At 48.7% G+C, this 22426-nt stretch overlaps 11 protein-coding genes across 11 annotated transcripts; 6 read left to right on the plus strand and 5 right to left on the minus strand.

Moving 5' to 3' along the window:
• Positions 1-1403: 1403 nt before the first annotated feature.
• Positions 1404-3836, minus strand: PRP28 (mRNA splicing protein prp28; the record flags this gene model as incomplete). Its single annotated transcript, XM_024468707.1, has 1 exon — positions 1404-3836. One exon carries the CDS (start codon positions 3834-3836, stop codon positions 1404-1406), a length of 2433 nt encoding a protein of 810 aa, XP_024323993.1.
• Positions 3837-4060: 224 nt separating this feature from the next.
• On the plus strand, positions 4061-4976 carry VC83_09637 (uncharacterized protein). Its single transcript, XM_024473050.1, has 3 exons — positions 4061-4538; positions 4630-4690; positions 4747-4976. Exons 1-3 carry the CDS (start codon positions 4135-4137, stop codon positions 4783-4785), a joined length of 504 nt encoding a protein of 167 aa, XP_024328818.1. The 5' UTR covers positions 4061-4134; the 3' UTR covers positions 4786-4976.
• Positions 4977-6155, plus strand: VC83_05083 (uncharacterized protein). The gene has a single exon (XM_024468708.1). The coding sequence runs from the start codon at positions 5210-5212 to the stop codon at positions 5771-5773; it is 564 nt and encodes a 187-aa protein (XP_024323994.1). The 5' UTR covers positions 4977-5209; the 3' UTR covers positions 5774-6155.
• Positions 6156-6172: 17 nt separating this feature from the next.
• VC83_05084 (uncharacterized protein) lies at positions 6173-7245 on the plus strand. The gene has a single exon (XM_024468709.1). The coding sequence runs from the start codon at positions 6585-6587 to the stop codon at positions 7110-7112; it is 528 nt and encodes a 175-aa protein (XP_024323991.1). The 5' UTR covers positions 6173-6584; the 3' UTR covers positions 7113-7245.
• A 965-nt stretch (positions 7246-8210) lies between these two features.
• On the plus strand, positions 8211-11312 carry RIM8 (ph-response sensor protein). The gene is made up of 2 exons (XM_024468710.1): positions 8211-9243; positions 9296-11312. The coding sequence occupies exons 1-2, from the start codon at positions 8782-8784 to the stop codon at positions 11198-11200; spliced, it is 2367 nt and encodes a 788-aa protein (XP_024323992.1). The 5' UTR covers positions 8211-8781; the 3' UTR covers positions 11201-11312.
• A 116-nt stretch (positions 11313-11428) lies between these two features.
• On the minus strand, positions 11429-12582 carry VC83_05086 (uncharacterized protein). Its single transcript, XM_024468711.1, has 2 exons — positions 12394-12582; positions 11429-12310 (listed from the first exon to the last, which is right to left on the minus strand). Exons 1-2 carry the CDS (start codon positions 12441-12443, stop codon positions 11596-11598), a joined length of 765 nt encoding a protein of 254 aa, XP_024323989.1. The 5' UTR covers positions 12444-12582; the 3' UTR covers positions 11429-11595.
• Positions 12583-12698: 116 nt separating this feature from the next.
• On the plus strand, positions 12699-13832 carry NAS2 (putative 26S proteasome regulatory subunit). Its single transcript, XM_024468712.1, has 4 exons — positions 12699-12914; positions 12971-13043; positions 13095-13447; positions 13529-13832. Exons 1-4 carry the CDS (start codon positions 12762-12764, stop codon positions 13652-13654), a joined length of 705 nt encoding a protein of 234 aa, XP_024323990.1. The 5' UTR covers positions 12699-12761; the 3' UTR covers positions 13655-13832.
• Positions 13833-14789, minus strand: VC83_09638 (uncharacterized protein). The gene is made up of 2 exons (XM_024473051.1): positions 14605-14789; positions 13833-14548 (listed from the first exon to the last, which is right to left on the minus strand). Exons 1-2 carry the CDS (start codon positions 14653-14655, stop codon positions 13889-13891), a joined length of 711 nt encoding a protein of 236 aa, XP_024328819.1. The 5' UTR covers positions 14656-14789; the 3' UTR covers positions 13833-13888.
• A 72-nt stretch (positions 14790-14861) lies between these two features.
• GSP1 (GTP-binding nuclear protein gsp1/Ran) lies at positions 14862-16355 on the plus strand. The gene is made up of 6 exons (XM_024468713.1): positions 14862-14914; positions 15005-15135; positions 15257-15349; positions 15414-15567; positions 15624-15829; positions 15884-16355. The coding sequence occupies exons 2-6, from the start codon at positions 15067-15069 to the stop codon at positions 16013-16015; spliced, it is 654 nt and encodes a 217-aa protein (XP_024323987.1). The 5' UTR covers positions 14862-14914; positions 15005-15066; the 3' UTR covers positions 16016-16355.
• Positions 16356-16517: 162 nt separating this feature from the next.
• VC83_05089 (uncharacterized protein) lies at positions 16518-18567 on the minus strand (the record flags this gene model as incomplete). Its single annotated transcript, XM_024468714.1, has 2 exons — positions 16518-18077; positions 18253-18567. 2 exons carry the CDS (start codon positions 18565-18567, stop codon positions 16518-16520), a joined length of 1875 nt encoding a protein of 624 aa, XP_024323988.1.
• Positions 18453-22398, minus strand: TEL2 (telomere binding protein). Its single transcript, XM_024468715.1, has 3 exons — positions 21447-22398; positions 20950-21393; positions 18453-20887 (listed from the first exon to the last, which is right to left on the minus strand). Exons 1-3 carry the CDS (start codon positions 22273-22275, stop codon positions 19254-19256), a joined length of 2907 nt encoding a protein of 968 aa, XP_024323851.1. The 5' UTR covers positions 22276-22398; the 3' UTR covers positions 18453-19253.
• Between the last annotated feature and the right edge of the window lie 28 nt (positions 22399-22426).

The following is a 22426-nucleotide window of genomic DNA, read 5'->3' on the forward strand; positions in this document are numbered from 1 at the left end:
TTTTGTTGAAGCTTTTCACCCACTTCTCAAATGGCGGCCGAGTAGGCTGGATACTGGGAGGTTCATGTCTCGGTTCCAACTCTTCCAATACAAACCTCTTTTTTGTTGGCGAAGCTTTTTCGGGTGTATTGCTGTAGCCAAAGGCTAGCCCAATGGCAGTAATATTGTCTACAGTGTCCCAACCCTCTGCATCATCAGGTGTATCGCTGCGTCTCGGAGGCGTGATATGTTTTTCGTTAATTCCATCGGCAGCACCCAAGGCTCCTTTAGCTTGGTTGGTTGAGCCATGAGGTGAAGATTGAAGTCTATCATCAACTTTTAACGTGTTTATAGGATTCGATTGTCGGTGAGAAATCGGTGATAAAGTGGAACTGTCTACGTGCTGAATGCCATATCTCGGCATTTTTATGACATTGATGAAGAAAACTAGCACGAAGAGATACCAAAAGCATGTATAATCAAAAAGATCTGGTTTACCAACGAGACCAGTTCCATGAATGAGAAGTATGCTCAGGAAACGTAGAAGATGAGATGATGTAAAGAATAAAGCAAACTTGCAATCCTGAGGCAGTAGCCTCGAAATAACAAAACCCAAAAACACTTTAAGCAAGGAAAGAGCATTGGTAAAACATTGGCTATGTACCTGCCTTCTGTTGTGCATATATCATTGTTATAGACAAGGTCGCACCTGCCTGCATTGCGTCCTTGACATGATTACATGCGAACAAGGCAGTCGCCATCTTGCCCAGTGCCTCATACCTTCGATGCGCCAGTCATATATTATTCATTTGGCAACCGCCATAAAGTCATCATTAGATTTGCATATAGACGTATTTGTTTGTTTACTTGCCGGCGGCAATTTATAATGCCTCTGAGATGAGGCTAGTCGTTGTCCCAAGCAGTCCACGATCCACTTAAATAAGCGAGAGTGACGATAAAAATAAAAATATTTTTTTCGACGACACCTCTTGAGAATGGCAATCGAATAATCAACTCCGGATTCCTCGGAAACCTTATTTATGTTGGCTAAGCCAATAAATATATCTGAAAGGTTTGCTTTATTTATTTTGGTGGTGTCTTGAGTTCCGTAGGCCCTCAAACTTGGGCTTGGGGATCCAACCAAGCTGCAACATAAGATCTTCCAGCATCATACGCTTCTACTCGACGAGATGCTGGCGTTCTCTGATCTTAGGATTGGGCGTTGCTAGACTAATTTCATAAAGCCGCGGGTTTGAACAGACCGATAGCTCTTTTGAGCGTTGATTGAATCTGTATAGGAAGCAAGGCACATTAATTTATTTACATCACCAATGCACATATTATGACAGACCAAATACAAGTGAATACAAGTGATCTCCGTTGCTGTCCCGTAAATCTATTGAGATATTACACATGATTTATAATTACCATCCCCCGCCCTTCCCTCCAAAACCGCTGCTCTCTCCTATCTTCTTCTGCCCACCACCTCTTGTGGACTTCTGTTGTGCAGACTCGTGTTTCCTCAGCTCTTCTGGTACCCTCGAGATGGAGCTCTTCATCAACATCTGCTTCAAATCGTACATCACGTCCGCATCCTCATTACCCAGGAAGGTAATAGCCACACCACTCTTGCCCGCACGACCAGTACGACCAACGCGATGGGTGTAACTCTCAATATTCGTCGCCATATTGAAGTTGACCACCAAACTGACATCAGGGACATCGATACCTCTTCCAGCAAGATCTGTTGCAACCAGCACATCTGTTTGTCCTGAGCGAACCGAAGCCAAGGCAGCTTCACGCTGTTCTTGCGTTTTGCTACCATGGAGGGTAACTGATGTGAATCCCATATGCTTGATATCTCTCGCAACAGCGTCGCAGTTGCGCTTGATATTGACAAAGACAATGATGGGAGGTGCGAACTCTCCAGAGGCCAGGATCTCATTGAGGCGCTTCTTCCTTTTGTCCTCGCCTGAGACAAATTCGACGCGCTGTTCAACGGTTTCGACAGCTTCACCAACATTTCCAATCGTTACAATTGCAGGTCTCCTCAGATACTTCTTGGCAATCTTCTCAACTGCCGAAGGCATAGTAGCTGTGTACATCATCGTCTGTCGGTACCTATCCTTGCCTCCGAGATGTTGTGTCATAGCTTGTGGATCTTCTGCTTCTTCTGTGTCCGGTTTTTCGTTCCCTACTGGCAGAGCGTCCAAGATCTTGTTGACAGATTCTTCGAAGCCTAAATCGATCATGCGATCTGCTTCATCCATAATCACGTAACAGCACTGGCCGAGGACAAGGAGGCGCCTCTCAATACAGTCGACAAGTCGACCAGGGGTTGCAATAATGATCTCTGCACCGTTTCTAAGATTGTAAGCCTGTTCTTCCAGAGAATGGCCACCAACAATACTGACGCAAGTAAATCCGAGTGGTGTTGCGAATTTCTTTGCCTCAGCTTCGATCTGCTGCGCCAATTCACGAGTTGGCGCTAGAATTATCGCATAAGGCCCATCGTTCTTCGTGAACTCGTTCAACACTGGCAATTCCGATATGTATACCAACAGCGGCAGCAAAAACGCTGCGGTCTTACCAGAACCTGTAACGGCAACACCGATAAGATCTCGGGCTTGTAACGCTATTGGTATGGCAGCTCGTTGGACCGCAGATGGCTCGTCATAACCAACCATCGCAATAACATCCATGAGCCGTTTAGGCAAACCAGATTCGCCCCAGTTTCGCATAGGGTTGGGTATCGCTCCACCTTTTGTGCTGATGTTGAAGTCCTCCTTGAAAATACGCCAATCGCGCTCTCGCATATGCTCGAGTTTCTTCTCGCTCCAATGCTTGTCGAGGGAGTTTCTACCCCCAGCATCCTCCCTTCTGCGACGCTCCATCTCAAGAAGCTCCCTTGCGCGTGCCGAGCCCGCTTCCGAATCTCTTTCTTCAAGCGCCTTCGCATATTTTAAAACCCCGCTTTCGGGGTCCTCTGCGAATCCGCCGAGTCTGCCTCTTCCGAAGAAGTTAACTTCAGCCCGCTGTGCATAGATGGGGTTATAATCCGGGCTTGTATCTTCTTCGGCATTCCACTCGAAGTTGAACTTCTTCTCAGTGGTCCGCCTCCTCTTCTTGTTGGCCGAAAATGTAGACTGATTTACTTCCGCTCCCATGTATCTCACTCGAGTGAGCGCAGCTTCTGTGCTTTCGCCATTCGCGGGCCGCTTTTCTCCAGCTAAGGACCCCTTTCCAGAATTTGCAGATTGTTTATCTGGAGGGCCCATGTTCCCTTGTTGTCTCCCGTTATTTCCATTCCTTCCGGATAGGCCAGTTGGTGGTGCTGTATCCCCGTGTCGCATCGACCTTGGGCCTGTTGGCACATTTGATGGGCCCCGTCTATCATCATCTCTGCGTCTATCGGATCCTCCAGAGCCATTCGGTACCTGCCTAGGGGCGGCCGCAATAGGTTGTCGCTCAGCTTCGGTTTTCCGTCGTTGTTCTTCGACCTCCTTCTCTCGTTTTTCCAAGGCCAGCTTCTCCCTTTGTGCTCTCGACAGAAATTTCGGCTTCGCTGCAGCTTGATCTGCCTCTTTCTTCTTCTGTAGTATCTCTTCTATACTTAGTGGCTGCCTGCCTTTCGGTGCTCCCCAACCAGCTTTTTTCTTCAGCTCTTGTGGTGGAGCAGGAGGAAGAGCGTGCGACTCGGAAGGAGGAGGCGGAGGCAGATCCTGGGGAGGAGGTGGAGCGAAGTTTTCTGGAGGCGGAGGAGGTATAGAATCGGAGGGTGGTGGAGGTGGCGGATCGCCCTGCCCGTTTATGCCATTTGCTATGGACTCCGTCTTACCATTAAGAGATGTACTCATGGTGCCGAACTGCAACAGTGGCAATGATGTACAAAGCAATTAATGGATCGAGGTGGTATAGCTGGCGCCGTGTTTAATTTCGTGAAGCAACGCGCAAAAGGTTCGTGATTGTGTTTTTGTTCTTGTATGTTGAAGGCATGCAAGGTTAGACAAGGCTGTAAATGCGCCTCATAAATGATCGGCCGTCGGAGCCGAGAACGTCTTAGCGCGTATTCGGCCTTCCTCAATTTATCTTGAACATCACCTCGAACATACAGAAAGCGCCCCAATTAGCGACAGTGCTCACTGCACATTCACAATGGCATTAACAGCAAAGCATATCCAACTTGCGCAGGCGCTTCCTCCGAGGCTGACCAGATTTTTCGCCCGTTACCCCCCAGCGGCCATTCTTCCCGCCCAGAGAGAATCGTCGTCACAAGCTCCAATCACTGGGGAATTCACACAAGAAGCGGCGCCATCCCCTTTCAAAGCTCACAAGCACCCGGCGACGGGCAAATGGCACGATCCGGTCTTTTCGTTACGGAGACAGGCCGATCTGGTGAAGCTGGCACAGCGCCACGGGGTTGAGGATTTGATGCCATTCAGCGTGAAGAGCTCTGCCGAGAGATTGAGGAGAAGAGAGGAGAATGGGCTGCGTGTTAAGGGAACCGGTGTTGGAGAGCGTGTCAAGGGTAAAGAGAGCGAGAGGCAGATGAAGGGACGGCATGTTATACCCCCAATACCATCTTCTAGACTTGACTTTCTGGGGTGATGGGAAGAACAGGAGAACAAGCCGCTGACATATATCATTTAGATTGGAGAAGAGAAGACAAGCAATGCTGGAGATGCCTCAACTCATTCAAACCTGGAAAGAGGTGAGCTATATTATATCCGACACAAATTTTGAGGATATCGGGCTAACAATAAGCAGAGAGGACATGGTCGTGGATGGAAGAAGTGGCCGAAATAAGCTACGTGTATATCAATCTGAGGGAGTGGAAATTGTACAATATGTTTGTTGTACCCTTTTGGGTGCTCATAGCAAGGAGGATGGCGTTCACAATATTTGTCAACTGAGCTTCAATGGTTGGATGTGTAGTACATATCTGTATCAAATTCTAAATAGAATAATGCATGTTACCGCACCACGCTCATGATGGCAACATTCTCTTGAAATCCGTCTTAATCTACCATGTGGCCTTGTCATAAATTACTGTTTTCAAGCCCCCTCGGTCTCTCCATCTTAAACCAAACCACATGTTTTCGTTCAAAAAATGAATGCCTCAGGCTCTCAACCCACAAAGAGCGATTTTTGACTCCAAGGACTGCCGTTTATCACAACACCATCCCAAGTTAACAAAATCACGGGATAGAATGCCAAAAGTGCTGTCTTCATGGTTACATACTATGAAATCCTGGGGCTCCCCAATTCACGGGGCGCAGCAAGATTTCTCACCCCACAGCTTCTGAAGGCAGCATACCGGAAATCACTACTCCAGCACCACCCAGACAAAGTCCAGCAAGTTTCTTCGCCAGGCCATGATTCTACAAAGGCTACAAATAAACAACCTAGTAGTGCATATACTGTAGATCAAATAACCAAAGCCTACTCCATCATATCAACGCCAAAGTTCCGTGAAGAGTATGACAGAGAGCTTGCCTTGGAGTCCCAGCAGACGTGCGAGTTTGGGGCCCAGCAGAAAAACGGGTTTCGTACAGGCGTAGAGGTTGTTGATCTGGATGATCTGGAGTTTGATGAGAAGGAGTCGCTTTGGTTCCGGAGCTGCAGGTGTGGAGACGATCGTGGATTTTTGATCCGCGAGAAGGATCTGGAAGAGGCAGAAGATGATGGAGAACTTGCTGTAGGATGCAGAGGTTGCAGCTTATGGCTCCGTGTTTTGTTTGGGGTTGTCGAAGAAAGTGCTCAGCAAGGAGCGGCGGGGAATGGCAATGGTTGAAGCATGGAAAGTGACAGGAAAGACCTCAACGATTCTCACGACATAACCGTCACGCCCAACTATTGGCGACGGGCTCCCCAATGCACTGCTTGGAACATGGCAATATAGCTACCATGCCCTACGTTTCATTTCAAGCCACGGCTCCCAGCAACCCTGCCTTTTGTTTGGCTTTTTTGGCTGAGTCAAATACTTGGTCGTCAATTTGCGTGAGCAAAGGCAAATTGGTCCAATATGGGGAGCTTTTGTCTCCAAAGGATTTGTAGGAGACAAGATGGCAAGCAGCAAGCAATGTAGGGAAGGATAGGCAGTCGATATATCAAATAAGGACTAGGATCAAAGCCCTTTAAAGTATAGCGAAGCTCTCATAGCCAATGAAATATGAAGAAATGATATATATTGCTACCTTACATTTTGACGACGTTAGTTTGTCTATTTTGTAGAGAACCGCCGCCCTGTATATTCTGTGGTCGGAACTTTCCACGAATACTGCCATTACTGTGCCCTGCCATTACTGCGCCCTGCCATTGAGAACCTGAACCTCCCGTTACAATTTTATGTGACCCAGCCTGGACCAGACTTGAGAATTTGTATTCGATCTACACGGCCACAAGTCTCCCATGAACCTCCCGGAAAGATGGTAATTATCTCATCCCTAAGGATGTAACGCGTCTCACGTTTATAATAGGCTCCCAAATCCGCCCCTCCTGCAGCAAAGCAAGCTCTCATACTGGACTGGTTCCACAAATCACTCAGCGCCCACTCCTTCAAGGACCTCGAAAAAGCACTTCCGGCTGTTGCCTCGATCAGTGGGATGGTAGTCAAGGACTACCTCCAAGCCCTCAGCGACGAAGGATTGATCAAAGTTGAGAAAATAGGAAGCGGAAATTGGTACTGGGCGTTCGTCTCTGACGCGAAGCAAAGCAAGGAGAAAGTCCTCCACGACCTCCAAACAGAAGAGACCAAGCTGAAGACATTGATTGCCGACATTAAGAGGCACATTACTGAGGAAACTGCTCAAAGAGATGAAGATGATGAAATGTTGGAGGACAACGGCATGGATAGGCAGGCACTGTTGGAAGCTCATGAGCGACTCCTGAAAGAAACGACGTCACTGGACAAGGAATTGGCCGGATACAGCGGAAGCGACCCTACGGAAGTGCTTCGCAAAGAAAAGGAGATCCAGAGTTTGAAAGATGATGCAGAGCAGTTCACGGACAACCTCGAATGTATCCGAAGCTACCTCCTGGACCTCACCAATGACAGAGAGCAGGTGGCTCTGGTGATGCAATCGACGTGTGGAGATGAATATATCCCTGGTGAAGGGCTCAAAGAACTTTGAACAGGGACGGAGGAAAGGGGGAGGACTGTGACGATCTGAAAACGTGACGGAACAAACCGCACTACATGTGATAGCTGTTGTGCTAATATTAAGATCTTGTGCAAGCTTCCTTGAATGCAACGATCAGCAGTTCTCGTGCCGCAAAGTCCGATGAGGGATCGCTTTTGTTGAGGATTGATACCAACTATTTAGGCTGATAGAACTTGTTTCCTTACCTCTGTTGATGAGTAACTGGCTTCTTGATTGCAGCCCAAGGTTCAGTTACAGCTGCTGCAATCGCTGTTGTTGTGCACACTCCATTTCAGACCTTTGGATGGCATGAGTAACGTTTCGACGGCTCAATTTGGTGATGGCTGTAATTGGGATCGAATCCTTGTGAGGACATCGGACGCATTCTTGGCGGGGTGATTTGACCATGGCCGTTAATTATACCTTGCGAGCAACGCGACTTGGCCATCCTGTGTGTGACAGCCCAGGCCAGTGACGATTAAGCTTCGTGACAAACTCCGACCCCATCTTATTTCAACATCTTGTTCGCTTTAGTTTCGCCACGAGTTCTCGGCCATACAAAGAACGTGCCCACACAAATGTAACCAAACCGTAGGGAGAGAGCAATTCAATATTAGGCTGCAGAATTGGGGCCAAAATCACTCAAATTGCCATACCGGAGGTCGGAAAGTCAGACGCGCACATGAGAGACTTCCTGATTCACTATACCAGGGTTACCCACCCTACCAGGGTTGTAAGGGTCCAGCTGGCGAGGGAGGGAGCGATCCAAGTTAGCCCAAGTGAGAACAGTTCACCTAGCACGGTGATGATGGGACAGGGGTTGGCGGGGTTGGCGGGGGCTGGCCGAGATCCTTGAGATAATCCGATCCTAATATTTGCCGTGTTAGGAGTAGCTACGAGGGGAAAGCGGCTATTGGTGTGGGATACAGTAATTAATAACGAACAGCCAATATTACATGCGGTAACCAAGTATTGTCGGGAGATACTCCGTACTCAGTTGGTGCTTACTCCGCCACAATTGGTTGTGGGTGCAGGAAAGGGAGGAGGGGCAGTCTCCGCTGTGTCCCTAGGTGTCTGCCATGGCTACAGGATCTGCCTCTGTCTGGGTCCTGTCTGGCGCTTTGTTACAGCGTAATGGCGCATACGGAGTATACAGCGCTATAATCCAGTAGAGTATCGATATCGACTCTTGGAATACCGGTGTAGAAGACTACGGAGTACATAGTATTAGATCGTCGCCTAGAAAACCCCGTCCCCCGAAACTTCTTGCACACTAACTTGCTCTCTTCCAGCCAACGTGTTTTCCTACCACACACAAGGCCATCCTTGACAACTTGGCCTGCTAACACATTGACCATGCGATTATAATAATAACGATAAGCTTTGGTTACATTCGCCGCAAATCCTGTGTATATATATCTCTCTCTGAGCGTCTGATCATCTCAAGGAGTCGTGTGGCAGCGGCATTCAGGCGCCCGACAAAAGAGTTTCCTCCCCCTGCTCGTGTTGTTGGCTTTGGGCCGAATCCACTGCTGTCGTGTCGCATGGCCAACACGTTTGACCTCCACCACTCCTCCATCCAGGTAGCCAAGAATCCAAGAATCTCTTGGCAAGCAACTTACCTTCCATCTCGACTTGGCATCAACGACAAAACAATAGCATGTACTCGGATGTCTCGCCCACGACTTCGTCTTCGAGACTAGCATCGAGCGGTCGGTCAATCCTTTCGAGGTTGACTTCGCCTTTGCGGTCGCGGGCCAGGAATGCTACCGATTTTCACATCCGCGCCAACGAGCCGCATCGCCAGTACTCACCGGGAGACATTGTCAAGGGCATCGTCGTCCTCACCGTCGTAAAGCCGATCCGGATTACCCATCTCACTGTCGCTCTTCATGGCTTTGTGCGCGTCCTGAAAAAGCCTGCAGCAGCCGGTGAGGTTATTACCAGCGACCACGTCGTCGATATTACAAGCAACAAAAGGTCCCAATACACCGGTAATGGCCATGTGTCGTTGTTCCATGATGAGATTACACTCTGTGGCGAAGGGCGCCTCGAGCCGGGGATCTATGAGTTTGAATTCAATCTCCAGTTCCAATCCCAAGGCTTGCCGTCAAGTATCGACGTAAGTACACATGCTGCGCGTGCCACAAGGCAACCTACTAATCGCGTCACAGTTTGAACGGGGAACTATATCGTATATGATTCGCTCTACCCTTACGCGTCCAACATCTATCGCTGCTACGTCGACGTGCGAGCGTAAGATATCTTTAGTCGAAACAGTCGATATTGGCCTCATGAGTATTCCAAAACCACGTACCATTTCTCTGGAGCCAATAGCGAAGAGCTCAAGGAGGCATATTCGATCCGCCGCCAAGGCAGAGCAAGCGGCTGCAGAGTCGGGAAAGTCTTCTGTGCAGCCGAAGCCTACCGAATCTGCCAGCCAGCGTGCATCTACCAGCAACCCTCCGAGCTCCCCCACAAGTCCGTTGCATAGCGATTTGCAAAGCGAAGTTAGTGAGGGTAGCGTAGTTAGCAGTAGCAGTACTGGCTACGTTATCGGACATTCAATACCGTCGAAACCGGTCAGTAACGGAGCTGACACGGCCTCGAATAAACCCGCTCCCAATAAGACCATCACTGCCAAAATCGAGCTTTTGAAAGCTGGGTGTTTGCCAGGAGATAGCATACCAATTACAATATCCATCCAGCATACAAAGCGAATCAAGAGTTTGCATGGCATCATCATCACCCTGTACCGGCAAGGCCGGATAGACTCTGCGCCGCCATTATCACTATTTACGGATATTAAAGGCAAAGACTTGGAACGGCTGAAGCATGAAGAATACTATCCAAAGTCCAAAACAGGCTTGGGCGGACTATCTTTAACCTCTGCGGGATCCAGTAGTGTTTTCCGCAAAGATTTGTCTCAGACACTTGCACCGATAATGATAGACCCAGTCACACTCTCAACTGTGATAACGACATCATTACGGGTGCCAGAAGATGTCTTCCCTACAATTACTGGGGTGCCAGGCGAAATGATAAGCTTCAGATATTACGTTGAGGTCGTGGTCGATTTGGGAGGAAAGCTGGCTGGCCAGGATCGACACCTCCCACGTTTGGGCATGGTTAGTTTGCCATCTATGACCAACCCCAACGACCCAGTCCTTGGAACGGACACTGCGACAGCACCGACACTGGCTGCTTGGGGTGGCAATATTGTCGACACAGATCGTATTAGGCGCGAGAAAAGCGTTGTGGCTTGCTTGTTCGAGATCATTCTTGGCACAACGGATAGCGCTCGCATGAGAGGAAGGGGTAATATAACTAAGAAGGGGCCTGCCGATGAGATACAAAGGGCGCTCCCGACTCCTCTTTCTCCGGTCGACTCAGTGGGACAGCAAAATGGACATGCAGTACCAAACGAAGCAGAATACCACTGCGACGAATACGGCCAACAATGGTCCCAATGGCCGCAAGGCTCACACGATCAAACATACACTTATAATGACGAACAACATCCCATACCGGACCAGAACCAGGTTCCCGAGTATAGCCAGGGTACTGTCCCACCACCGCAAGTCTTGCCCTCCGAAAACCTTAATGAAAAAGACCGCGTTCGTCTTGCCGAACAAACCCTGTTGCCAAGCCAGCCTCTGGAGGAAGCAGGCCCTTCAGCACCTCCCCAGCCTACTCCTACGGCTCCTCCCGATCCTGATGACGATCTATACAACGATGATTATCGGCCGGTAGCCCACTCAGTACAACAAAGATCTCCCGCTACTGCACTCAATGGCATTGCCCACTTGTCTGACACAATTACACCGGCAACTCCTCAGGTCGAGGGTCCACAACCACAGGCCCCAGCAACAACTGTCGACGATAAGCGTGAACTAGAACGGCGCCGCCTCCAAGCAGAAGCAAGTTCGCCTTCGGACTTTCCAGACCTTGATGACACCGCAGGGGAAGGGGCGAGCAGCAGTGCGCCACAACCCTCTGCACCGTTTTTGGATGAGGAGGACGAATATGCCGGACAATATACCAGCCATCATGACGGCCTTCCGAGATATGAGCGTTGAATATAGGGACCGTGTCGAGTCTTGTTTCCTTGTATACTAGTTGCCTTATACCCGCTTTACAGTACAGCAGCATATAGTACTATGGCTACTGCAATTGAACTTATGATTTATGACTATTATGAATGACTTCTCTTAATATGTTCGCTTTCGTGTTTAATTGAACGTACCTGGATGAGTGCGGTGGTAACAATTAGGAGAATGATGGAAGCTACGACGCACGGACAAGAATTAATAAGTAAGCATATTGTATCGTTATATATATTTAAATTGTGCAAGCCTCAGCAATCGTATTAGAACTTGCTGTTTACCCCCTTCGTTCCATTGTAATCCTTATGGCCAGGTAAAGTGCCCCTATACCAACTCAACAAGTCTCTCCCAAACTTGGATCCCAGCACTTACAAATGGAAGTTGAACCACTGAACAGCCTGCTCAAACGCCTGCTCCTTCGACCACTTCTCCTGCGGGATGTTCAGATCACCACGGACGGCGAAGCCATGGCTGACTCCTGAGAACAGGTTGATCTGGTAGGGAACCTTGATCTTGGCCAAGATCTCCTCCGACTTATGCCTCTCCTCGACCGGGAAAATCGTATCCGTCTCCGCCGCAGAGATCGATACCGGCCCCTCAACAGCCTCTAGCTCTGCCTCATCCACAAAAGATGGGTGTGCCAAATACCCAACCTTAATGCGCTTTCCCTTCTCCTCAGACATGAAACGCACTACATACTTTGCGCCAAAGCAGTAACCCACAGCGGCGATCTCCTTGTAGCCCTGCTCATTCAGGTAGTCCAGCGCCTTGACCATAATAGCGTCGACCTCGGGGACAGTGTGCGGGTTATCACCCTTCATGCCGTGCTGGATCCAGTTCATGAGGTTGAAGTTCTCCGGACGCCATGGGTTCGAGAGCGAATCCTTGTTGAACAGGTCGGGGATCAGAGTATAGTACCCATTGGCGGCGAGCTGGTCGGCCATGAGGTTGGCGTTCTGAGAGATGCCCATCACATCCGGGACGAAGAGGACGGCCTTGCCCGCCTTGGGGGTCGTGGGCTTGGCGATGTAGACATCGAGGGAGCCATTGTCGATGCTGGCGTGGGTGCCGATTGGCTCGCCTCTGAAAGGGGTGTTAAAATAGGGGAGGGTTCTGATGCTTATGTTTTGGCGATTGGGGAGGGGTGCTGACAGGGCGGGACATACTGGTGCTTCGCGCCGACGGTGCAGCACTTGCCGGGAGGGTTGGACGCCATTTCTAGCTTTTTTTTTCTTGGAAGATCTCAACGTAAAAGTTAGACGGTAAAGTGGTCGTGGGGTATGAAGTATATATCACTTTTGTTGTCAGGCAGAAGTAAAAGTCTATGTAATCGTACTACTGTGGGTGGGACGAACCCATCGCTTCCCTCGGTCACCCGTGGGGTTGCGCAATTGAGGGTCCTTTGATAAAGCATGCCAAGACTCCTTATCAATAAGCGATACCCCGCCATCAGGCTGTGGCACGGCGTATACCTCCATACGCCACGACCACTTTACCATTTAAATTTTATCCAGAAGTGAAGCTACTGCCAAATATGCAGAACCTACACGCCCCTACTATTCCGTCCGGTCCCACGACATCGAATGGAGGTGGGATACGGACTGAGGGGCTCACACTGTCGGAGCTTCAGTTGAAGAAGGAGGTTATGGAAGCTGAGCTTAGAGCTCTTGGAGGCGTCCTCGAATCTGTGAGTCTGAAGATATCTTATGTTAAGCAGCTTCCCAGACAGCTAATGATGCCCAGCATGGCGTTGATATGAACACAAACCTCATGACACCAGATGGTTTCCCGCGGGCAGACCTCGACGTCGCGCAAAGTGAGCACATTCCTACCACCATCTTTGGACCATTCTAATATTTACATTTAGTACGAACAACCCGCTCGCGGATAATATACCTGAAGAATGACTACAAAGCACTCATGGAGGTGATCGAGAAGGCAGTCCACGCCGACTTCGAGTTCCTCCAAGCGAACCCTCTGCCAGAGTCCGATGCACAGAGAGAAGCAACCACCAATGGGGTACACACAACTGAAGCGCCGCGGTCGTGCCAGCCAGTGTTGGAGACCCCATTTGCAAGGGTCAACAGCGTTGTGGAGAGTAGTCCAGCTGAAGAAGCGGGGTTGAAGGAAGGGGACTTGATTCGCAATTTCGGATACGTGAATCGTGAAAACAATGATGGGTTAAGGAGGGTGGCAGAATGCGTGCAAGGAAATGAGGGGGTGAGTTTTATCATCCTATTTTCTTGGACAGACTGGGTCGAAACACTCTTCAGTTTGATTAGTTAACTGACATATGTGCAGCGGAACGTTCTGGTAAAGGTTTCGAGAGGTTTCGGTGCCGAGAGGCAAGAATTGAACTTGACTTTGGTTCCACGAAAGGACTGGGGGGGCAGGGGTTTATTGGGGTGCCATATCGTTCCACTTTAGGCTGCCGCTCTTCGTGTTATACCAAGTTTCCAATTCTGTAGCGCAGCGAAGGGGTTTGGGTTATGGACTTCTGGAGTATCATGTAGTGCTATCGTGAGGGTTGGAGTTGTTGTTATTCTTCTGCAAAAAATGTACCACCAGTCAGGGCCCGAGACATTACAATACGCAGCATTCATATGTTATCCAGGCTGTGTTGAGAAGGTGCTATTCCTGACTCCATCATTGTTCACTAGGCTACCGTTTCTTTGTCTTTTGGGTATTTCGGCGCGTATGAGACATCGCCCTCCTCTCTTCCCACTTCTCCCAGCCAGATTGTGACAGGTCTTCTTCCACCACTAAGTCTCTTACTCGAAACAGCCGTACCAAAGGAGTATCCAGGGTATATTCCAGGAGCCCGCTCCTCCTGAAAATAGTTGTGATGCAGAACCAGCCAACAGCACTTACCAACCCTGCTGCACATCCAACAAGAACTTGCTTTGGTGTATGGTAGTTCAGATATATCCGGCTTCCTGCAACTAGCCCTGCGCATACCAGTGCAGCTATAGACAGCGCCACTCTTTGGGCGAACGGTATTGGTGTGTGCGAGGCTTTCGTGGCCTTTGGCGGAGTATGTCTTAACAGCAAGAACAGAGCTAAATGCACTGAAAAGAAAGTCACAAATTGGGCATGAGACGATGGCATCCCATACCCCTTGCCGTGCATTCGCTTTGGTCTTTCCTCCTTAATGATCCTCTTCAGGATAAAGTTAACTGCCTCACATGCCATTTGCCCAGCAAACATGAGAATAATCTCAATCTCACGAGTAGAATAGATCAAGGTTGCGTATGCAACGCAGAGCCCCTGAGGAACGATGGCAAGCCATGCACAGAGGTACGAGACACGGTCATGAGGATTCTAAACACGAGCAGATTAGTCGGACGCACGCAAAGTCATGTATAAGGCCAGTTTACATAATTGACATGCGTCAGAGAGAAAGACGTATAAGTAGAAGGGCCGTCCATGGTGTGAGGTCCACCACGGTATGGAGGGCTTGTGTTGAAACGTCGTTGATAAGAAATTAGCTGGATGGGTGAGGTTGCTTTGTACCGTACTACTAGATGTCTGCGTCAGACAAGGCTGCTTTGCTTCGTCCAGTCACGTGATATTATTACATCAGTTCTTCGCTCTTCGCTAAGCTTTTCCACCGCCTGCTCATCGCAACAAAACATAGATAACCAAATCATACAAGACCACGTCCACCAGTGAACTTGCCACCTCAAGGTATATATCACCAGCGCATCATTTCCAGGGCTTCGTGGCGATTTTTCAATAAATAAAGCGCCGGTCGCACAGGACTGACTTCTTTCACAGATCTATAGATCGCCAACGTCCTCTGTTTACATCACCCCACACTTACCATTTCAACCGCCAACATGGCAGACGCAGCCCCATCTGTACCAACCTTCAAGCTTGTGCTTGTCGGTGACGGTGGAACCGGAAAGGTTAGTTGAATTTGCTTTGGGGGGATGAACTGCGTTGGCGCCTTTACCCCTCATTCTCGGAGCGCCGACCGGTCATTCTTATCTCAACTGGACAATGAAATCTAACTGAATCTCCAAACAGACCACCTTCGTCAAGCGCCATTTGACCGGCGAGTTCGAGAAGAAGTACATCGCCACATTAGGTGTAGAGGTCCATCCTCTCGGCTTCACCACTGTAAGTCACATCAGACCTCGAATCAGGCCATCAAGCCTTTGTGCCTGATACTGACGGAATACAGAACTTGGGTCAAATCCAATTCGATGTCTGGGATACCGCTGGACAGGAGAAGTTTGGAGGTCTCCGTGACGGATACTACATCAACGGACAGTGTGGTATCATCATGTTCGATGTAACCTCCCGCATCACATACAAGAACGTGCCCAACTGGCATCGTAAGCAAACACCCGAGCTCAAGAACCGAAGGCGTTCCATTCTGACTATCCCATAGGTGACTTGATCCGCGTTTGCGAGAACATCCCCATCGTTCTCTGCGGTAACAAGGTCGATGTTAAGGAGCGCAAGGTCAAGGCCAAGACCATCACTTTCCACCGCAAGAAGAACCTCCAGTACTACGATATCTCAGCCAAGTCCAACTATAACTTCGAGAAGCCGTTCTTGTGGTTGGCCCGCAAGCTTGTTGGCAACGCCACTCTCGTTCGTACCCCGCCATTTTTCTCGCTTTCTGGGCACCCACACTAACTGAATTAGGAATTTGTCGCTGCCCCTGCTCTTGCCCCACCCGAGGCCCAGGTCGACGAGGCTCTCCTTGCCCAGTACAAGCAGGAGATGCACGACGCTGCCCAGATGCCGCTCCCAGACGAAGACGATGCCGACCTATAGATAGCTTGCCCGAACATGTCGCCGGTCGCCCAGCTGCAGCCCTAACGAAACGCATCTGTTGTTCATTCAGCATAATATTAGAGGCCGTCCTTCAGCGAATATAAGCATCTATTTCCCTCCGGGTTTGGTCAGCTTGTTAGATTCAGGGCTGATCCGATTTATCACGATTCTTCTTTTTCTTTGTTTACGTCTTGAAGTTATCCGCGGGCAGAGATGGACGCACGTCGAGGCGGTGAGGAAATGAATATCCAACTACGACCAGGCAAAGCGTGATGGATCTCGGCCATGGGAGGTTTTCGACATTGCTGCAAAGCAGATACTGTAGGTAGACCAAAATAGCATTCTGATGAATCTACTGTGAGCTTCTCATACGTTGTGACTGTGAATATGCGCCAAGCCAGACCGACTTCAAACAACCAATCTTCCTTTCAATTATTAATCGTACATACTAACTACCTAATTATTATCCCTACATACTAACTATAATAATACAAAATTAACTTCATCTCTCTTTTAACTCTTCCAACGCCAGCTTACACAACTCCTGATACCTACCTCCATCCCAAGGCTTCCGCTCCTCTCCCCTCCTCTTCAAAGCCTCGACTCTCGCCCGCCTAACTCTCTTCACAACTTCCTCTTTATCAACTTTCCACTGCACCCCTTTCGCACACCCCGTTCCCTCTTTCAGCTCCTTGATACTAAGCGTCTTTACCGGACGCCCCTCGGCCTCAAGCGCCGCCTTTTTAAACTGCACATCCGCGATCATCTTCCGCACTTCCATCATGTGGTACTTTATCCGCGAATAGAATTCTGGAATGTGCGCGTTGTAGCGAGCACGGGATTGGGAGAGAAGGAATAGAGAGATGGCTTCTACAGCTGTCTCTGGTGAAGTCCTTGGACTAGGCTGAGGCGGAGCCACTGGACGAGGCTTGGAGAAATTGAGCCTGCAGCCTGAAACTGGCTGATGAACAGCTAGTGAAAGTGGTGGTAGAGGCCGGCGAAATGGGACGGCTGTGGGCGCCGGGCTACGGGCCTTGCTGGGAGGTGGAATGATGGGACTGCTCAGTGTTTGAGTATCGCTTCCCCAGGTGCTTCTTGGTTTCCTATCGCTAAGTATCTGGATCTCGGAACAGGTTGGTATGTCCTCAGTAATGAGTGGTAATGGAGGTAACGGGTGAGTCCGAGCAGAATAGCGTTCAGGAGAAGCAGTGCTGGAAATGCTAGAACTGTCCATAGCTACCTCAGCGATGCAGCTATCGGATATTATGGTGGGAAGCGATGGCGCAAACCCAGACCTCTTCCGTGGCCGTGGCGGTGCTGAAGGTTTTAGAAACTGCGGAGGCGGGGGTTTTAGATATAGTTCAGGTGCAGTATCCTGGGGGGCTTGCTTCTGGGATATATATTCCGTGGTCGTCTTGCTGGCTATACTCGTATATGATGATGCAGATGAGCGACGCGAGTTTGCATCCCACGAAAGTGAGAAATCAAATTCGTCGAGTATAGAATCGATTGAGGAGGTTTTGCTATGCGCTGATGATGACGACCCAGATCGTTTCAATTCCCGTTTAGCAGGAAGTGAATCCTCTAGTGGTGAGAGAGGCGGCGTAGGTGGCGTTGCCGCGTAGTGCTTTATGGTATTGTTGAACAGATTCTTGTAGTCCTTTTTGGCAGGACAGTCGGATGTTGTCGAGTCCATTGACAAGGTTCTGGCACGACCAGTTATAGATGGGGATTTAAATCCATCATCTGAGCCATTGTCTGGTAGAGGAAAGCCTGAGATTGTGGTATGCGTTGTTGATGTTGGTAAGCCAACTGAAAGGTTCCGGCTCCGAGTCGACGAATCGGAATCCCAGCGCTTATATTCACGTTTCGGAGGGCCATCGTGGGACATGTTCTGCTCTGTATTCGCCTGCATCAAGAATCCTTCAGATCTTTCATAGAATGACAGCGAAATCTTCAACAGTACTAGCTTCCGAGGATTTCGTAATTCTAGGTACTGTGCTTGGATGGCGATACATAGCGCGGCGTAAAATGAGATGTATGTGAGATGTGCTGGGTGTACCTGGATTATCATTAGCTTGGTCAATCTCGTTTTCTACGTGTAATAACATTGATTTTAGGCCAAATAATCCAAGGTATCTGATAACTGGCCATTATAGGCAATAGTAAATATTTCCAATCTCGCTGAAGGGAAGGGCAATGCAAGACGCGTCGACAAAAATCGTGGGCCAACTTACAGGTCCTCTCACTTGCTCGAGAGATGCAGCACAGCGGTCTGAACACTCTTTATATCGGCCGTTCCGGAAAAGTTCTTTTACATCGTCTAGAAGGCTTCGCCATTCGTCATTCCCATATGGGAGGAAACTTGACTTAGTTGCCTTGACTTGTAATATCTTTCTTGGTGACCTAAAATACGTGGCCGGCGTTGAACTGTGACCTTGCAGGACGGGTTTGGCTGGAGCTCTTAACGGTACGGGCGTTGTTTTGGGCATCGATTGATGTAGGTCAGCTGGCTTGAGGGCCGCAACCAATTTCAAAGGTATGAGTCCCATTGTACTCGAGGCTAGATGCAAGTAGAGTTGTTAATTTGCGCGGCAATGAAGCTTTTGTCGTGAGGCCAGGATGCAGGGACACGCCACTGCGGAATGGAGCACATTCGCTATGGAGTGTCGATCTGGACATGCGTTTGCCATGCGACCATATGCTGGTCCAAAAACAAGGAACAAAGAGAGATATGAGATTGCCAGCAGATGTCGTGTGGTGTTGTTTGATATTTTTGAATTGTTGTTCTGTTTTCGTCGAATTGGTGTTGCTGTTTATCACCGCGTGTCCATTATCAGGTGTCCGCCCTTGACTACTGTGATGTCTTAGACTTCAAGACCAGCCACCATCACTATTGAAAACAAAAGGCTGGCACACCAAGCGGCGCAGAACGCGCTGCTAGAGCAATACATGGGTTTAAGAAGAAAAATGTCAACCTCAGTTACTGTTCTTTGTACTTTATATCCATTGTGCCACTTCTTTGTGATGGAAGGCCAATTTGACATAAGAGGCAGCACTGCTAACCAAATTAAATTCCTTACGCGCCAACATTTCTTTCCATGTAAACAAAGCAATTAAAATAAATAACCGAAAATATAAAGATGTGTTGATATCGCCGCTGATAAATTTATTTTTAACATAACTTGTATTTCTTCTCAGAGGTGCACAAGTTGTAACTACAACTATTCCTCTACACTCAAAAATTCACCAAATCTCCCATCAATAGCGCCTGGTACTTTTCTACTACCTCTCGGATTCTGTAGAGCACTCCAGCCGCTAAGGTCCTTGCTCTCTCCTCTTCCTTACCCCCTTCCCCAATAGAGCCAAAGATGGCCTCGACCCATCTTTGTGTCTCCAATAACTCTCTCCCGTGCTTTTCTGACAGCCGCCTCTTGTCTCCATTAACCTCTAACAAAGTCATGAAGCCGAAGAGGACTGCCTCCCTCACGGACTTGTCACCTATTGTGTGGCTTCTCACTGCCAGCAGCAAGTCCCAGAATTCACTCGTCATCTGAGGTAGCTGCAGAGTGCTGCTCCCACTCGCGTGCATAATCAAACTGAGAGTTTTCAGATAACTGCTCAAGAGAAAAGACTCAAAAATCACATTTTTGCCACCGTATGCCTTTAAGTGTGCAAAGAACCGCCCGGTCAGGGGGAAAAAGAAAGATTCTGCGACCATGGAGGAGAGGGCGTTGACGGTAGGTGGAGCTCGTCGGGATTCGACGGCAAGGCGCGAAGAGAAAGTTCTGACTTTTAGAATATCGGGGCCGGTAGCTTTATCTGCCAGCGACGCAGCTAATGGCTGTATCATGGTTTTAGAAAGCTGGTGAGATAGAGAGTTAACCGGGCTTTCTTCTGCTGCATAAATATTGTGCAGTCCTTGAGGAAGCTGTCTTGATGGAAAGTTGTTGCGGGAAGCCAGAGCTGTTTTCGTAAGTGATTTGTCTTCCTCTTTGAGCCCCCCTAATTCTCTGGCGGAAATCGCTATAGTTGAGAGTACGGAAGCTCTCTGTGATATGGAGTAGTCGCCGTCAAAAAATGTCCTAGCGAACCACTTTGCCATTCTTTGCGGATCACAGAGCAGAACTGAAATCATGCTCTGCAGGCGCACGTCGTTGAAATCATCAATGTCATACTTATCCTGTAGACCCATCAATACGGTAGCGAGTTCCTCTGCATGGTCTTTGACCTCAGTGCCAAAGCCGGACTTCCGTCTGATTAACGAGGCTGCGGTTGACAGGGCCAATCGTTGACGGTCGTAATTTTCTGTGTCCCTAAAATATGAAATAAGGTCCCGAATGTATACTGGCGCAGTAGGCTTGTTCCGCACAACAAGGGTGGGATCTTCATCCGAATCTTCCCCGTCAGAGTCGGGTTTTGTGTACGGGACCAGATCGTCCTCCTCCTCTGAACCATCGTCGTCAACCTCTTCAATAGAAATAATTTTGGACGAGTCCTGAGATAGTCGGATTGGTTTGTTTACTTCACGAGGAAGGCTTGGTTTGGTTTGCTTGGCTTCTGGCGCGATATGTTTCCGAAGAGACTCAACTGAGCCAAGGCTGTCTATGACACCTACTAAGCCTTTGTACCATTGGGCTTCCGGAGATTTGAGTTCTTCCATCTTGAAATCCATTTGATTCCCAGTAGGATCCACGAGACCAGATATAGCTTCACCGACTAGCATTCCTAGGAATCGCGCTCTTTCTGAGGAGGCAGATAGGCGATTGGATACCGCGTTGAGATAAACTCCAGATCTTGCAAGAATTTTTAGCTTCATTGGAGAAATTCGGTGCACATATCCAGCGCAAAGAAGTAAAATTTGGGCATGAACTGTATATTCATTAGCACAACATCTTAATTATTGCACCAATAGGGATAGGGGTGTTTCGCACCGTCTTGCTGCATGGAAGGAGTATGCTTGATATAGAGTTGGTCACCAAACTGTTGCATGCTCTTTTCCAGAATAGCCTCCAAGTCGTACTTGGAGAGAGAAATGACAGCTATTGCCGCACGTCGGATGCTTATTGGCTCTCCAATACCAGCACCAGGCAATCCAGTCATCCAAGACAAAAGTAAGTCCTTCCGTGCCGCGTTTCCATTGATAATCGTACTTAAATAAGCTGCTCCCGCAGAGACTCGAGCGGTATCTTCTTGCCACCAGGCTACATCGCCATAGTTAGGATCGCTTGGTAGATGCTGCTTAACGAGTAAACGCAAAGCGCAGTTCAGGACAGATTTTTGCTCATAAGTAGGAATCACGTCCAAAAGTTTTTGAAGCACCTTTAAGTCGTCTTCAGCTCCAAGAACTAAATCCAGTATAGCTTCCAATATGACATCTTTTCACATTTTAGCCAGAATATGGGGACCTAGTGGGGAGATGGTTCCTTACCGGGATACCCGAGACGCAAACTTTTCGAAAGGAGTTCTGTGAGGTGCTTCCAAGGGCTGACGGACTCCAATGCTATGTGCTTTGCCCAGTATTGAATGTTTGATGCAATCCATCTGCTATATTTTACTCCATCCGCAAGCCATGAAGTCTCTTCAACAGTATTGTTAGACTCATTGATAATACTATGGGCTTCGGCAGCGGAATTTAGTAACCTGCTGCCGCCAATCAACACAGTAACCTCGCGCCACAAGGATGCTTGCTTGGAAATAGGCTCAGATTGGAGGACTTTCCAAAGGCCTTGAAGCACGGCATTACCGTGCAAAATGTCTTCCAAGACACTTTGGTAGTCCCTTAATGACTGGACGAAATTCGGCCCATCGCCTTTCTTAGTTGTGATCTTGCTTTGATCAATCAGGACGTTTAGTCGAGCTGATATAGCACCCAGTCCGGTAACATTCCGGAAACAGTTCAAGAGCAAATCTCTCTCTCTTTTGTATTTGAAGGCCTTGGATCCCTTGCCCCTTTCTGAGAGGATTGCCCAGTAATTTGGGACAGTATCAGAGACCAGAACATTAATCAGCTGAGAACTTAACGGGCTCGGAGAAGAGAGAGATATGCCGTTGGTTGTGTCCAAGTACTTCAGGATTGATATGAGATTCGAAAAGTCAGGTTCATTTTGGAGCATCTCCAGAGCTTCTCGTGGGCTTCTTGCTTGAAACTCATTCTTTTGAGGAGCTTCCCGTCGCTCCTTGGTTTCAACCAAAGCATCTTCTTGATCCTCTTTAATATTCTTATAAGCTGTACTCATAGGTGTGAGCAAATCCTCCATTTTCTACATCACAGCTCTATCGAGGTTGATCTAGAACGTCCCTGAAAGCATGAGGACGTGACGAAGGACAACGGCGTATTACGTGGGGAGGGAGCGGTGTAACTTGGCAGTACTTGTTAGGCGTGTGTACGATAACGCTTATTGAGCTCTT

This window comes from Pseudogymnoascus destructans, assembly GCF_001641265.1.
Source record: "Pseudogymnoascus destructans isolate 20631-21 unplaced genomic scaffold scaffold_11, whole genome shotgun sequence".
Lineage (NCBI taxonomy): Eukaryota > Fungi > Ascomycota > Leotiomycetes > Thelebolales > Thelebolaceae > Pseudogymnoascus > Pseudogymnoascus destructans.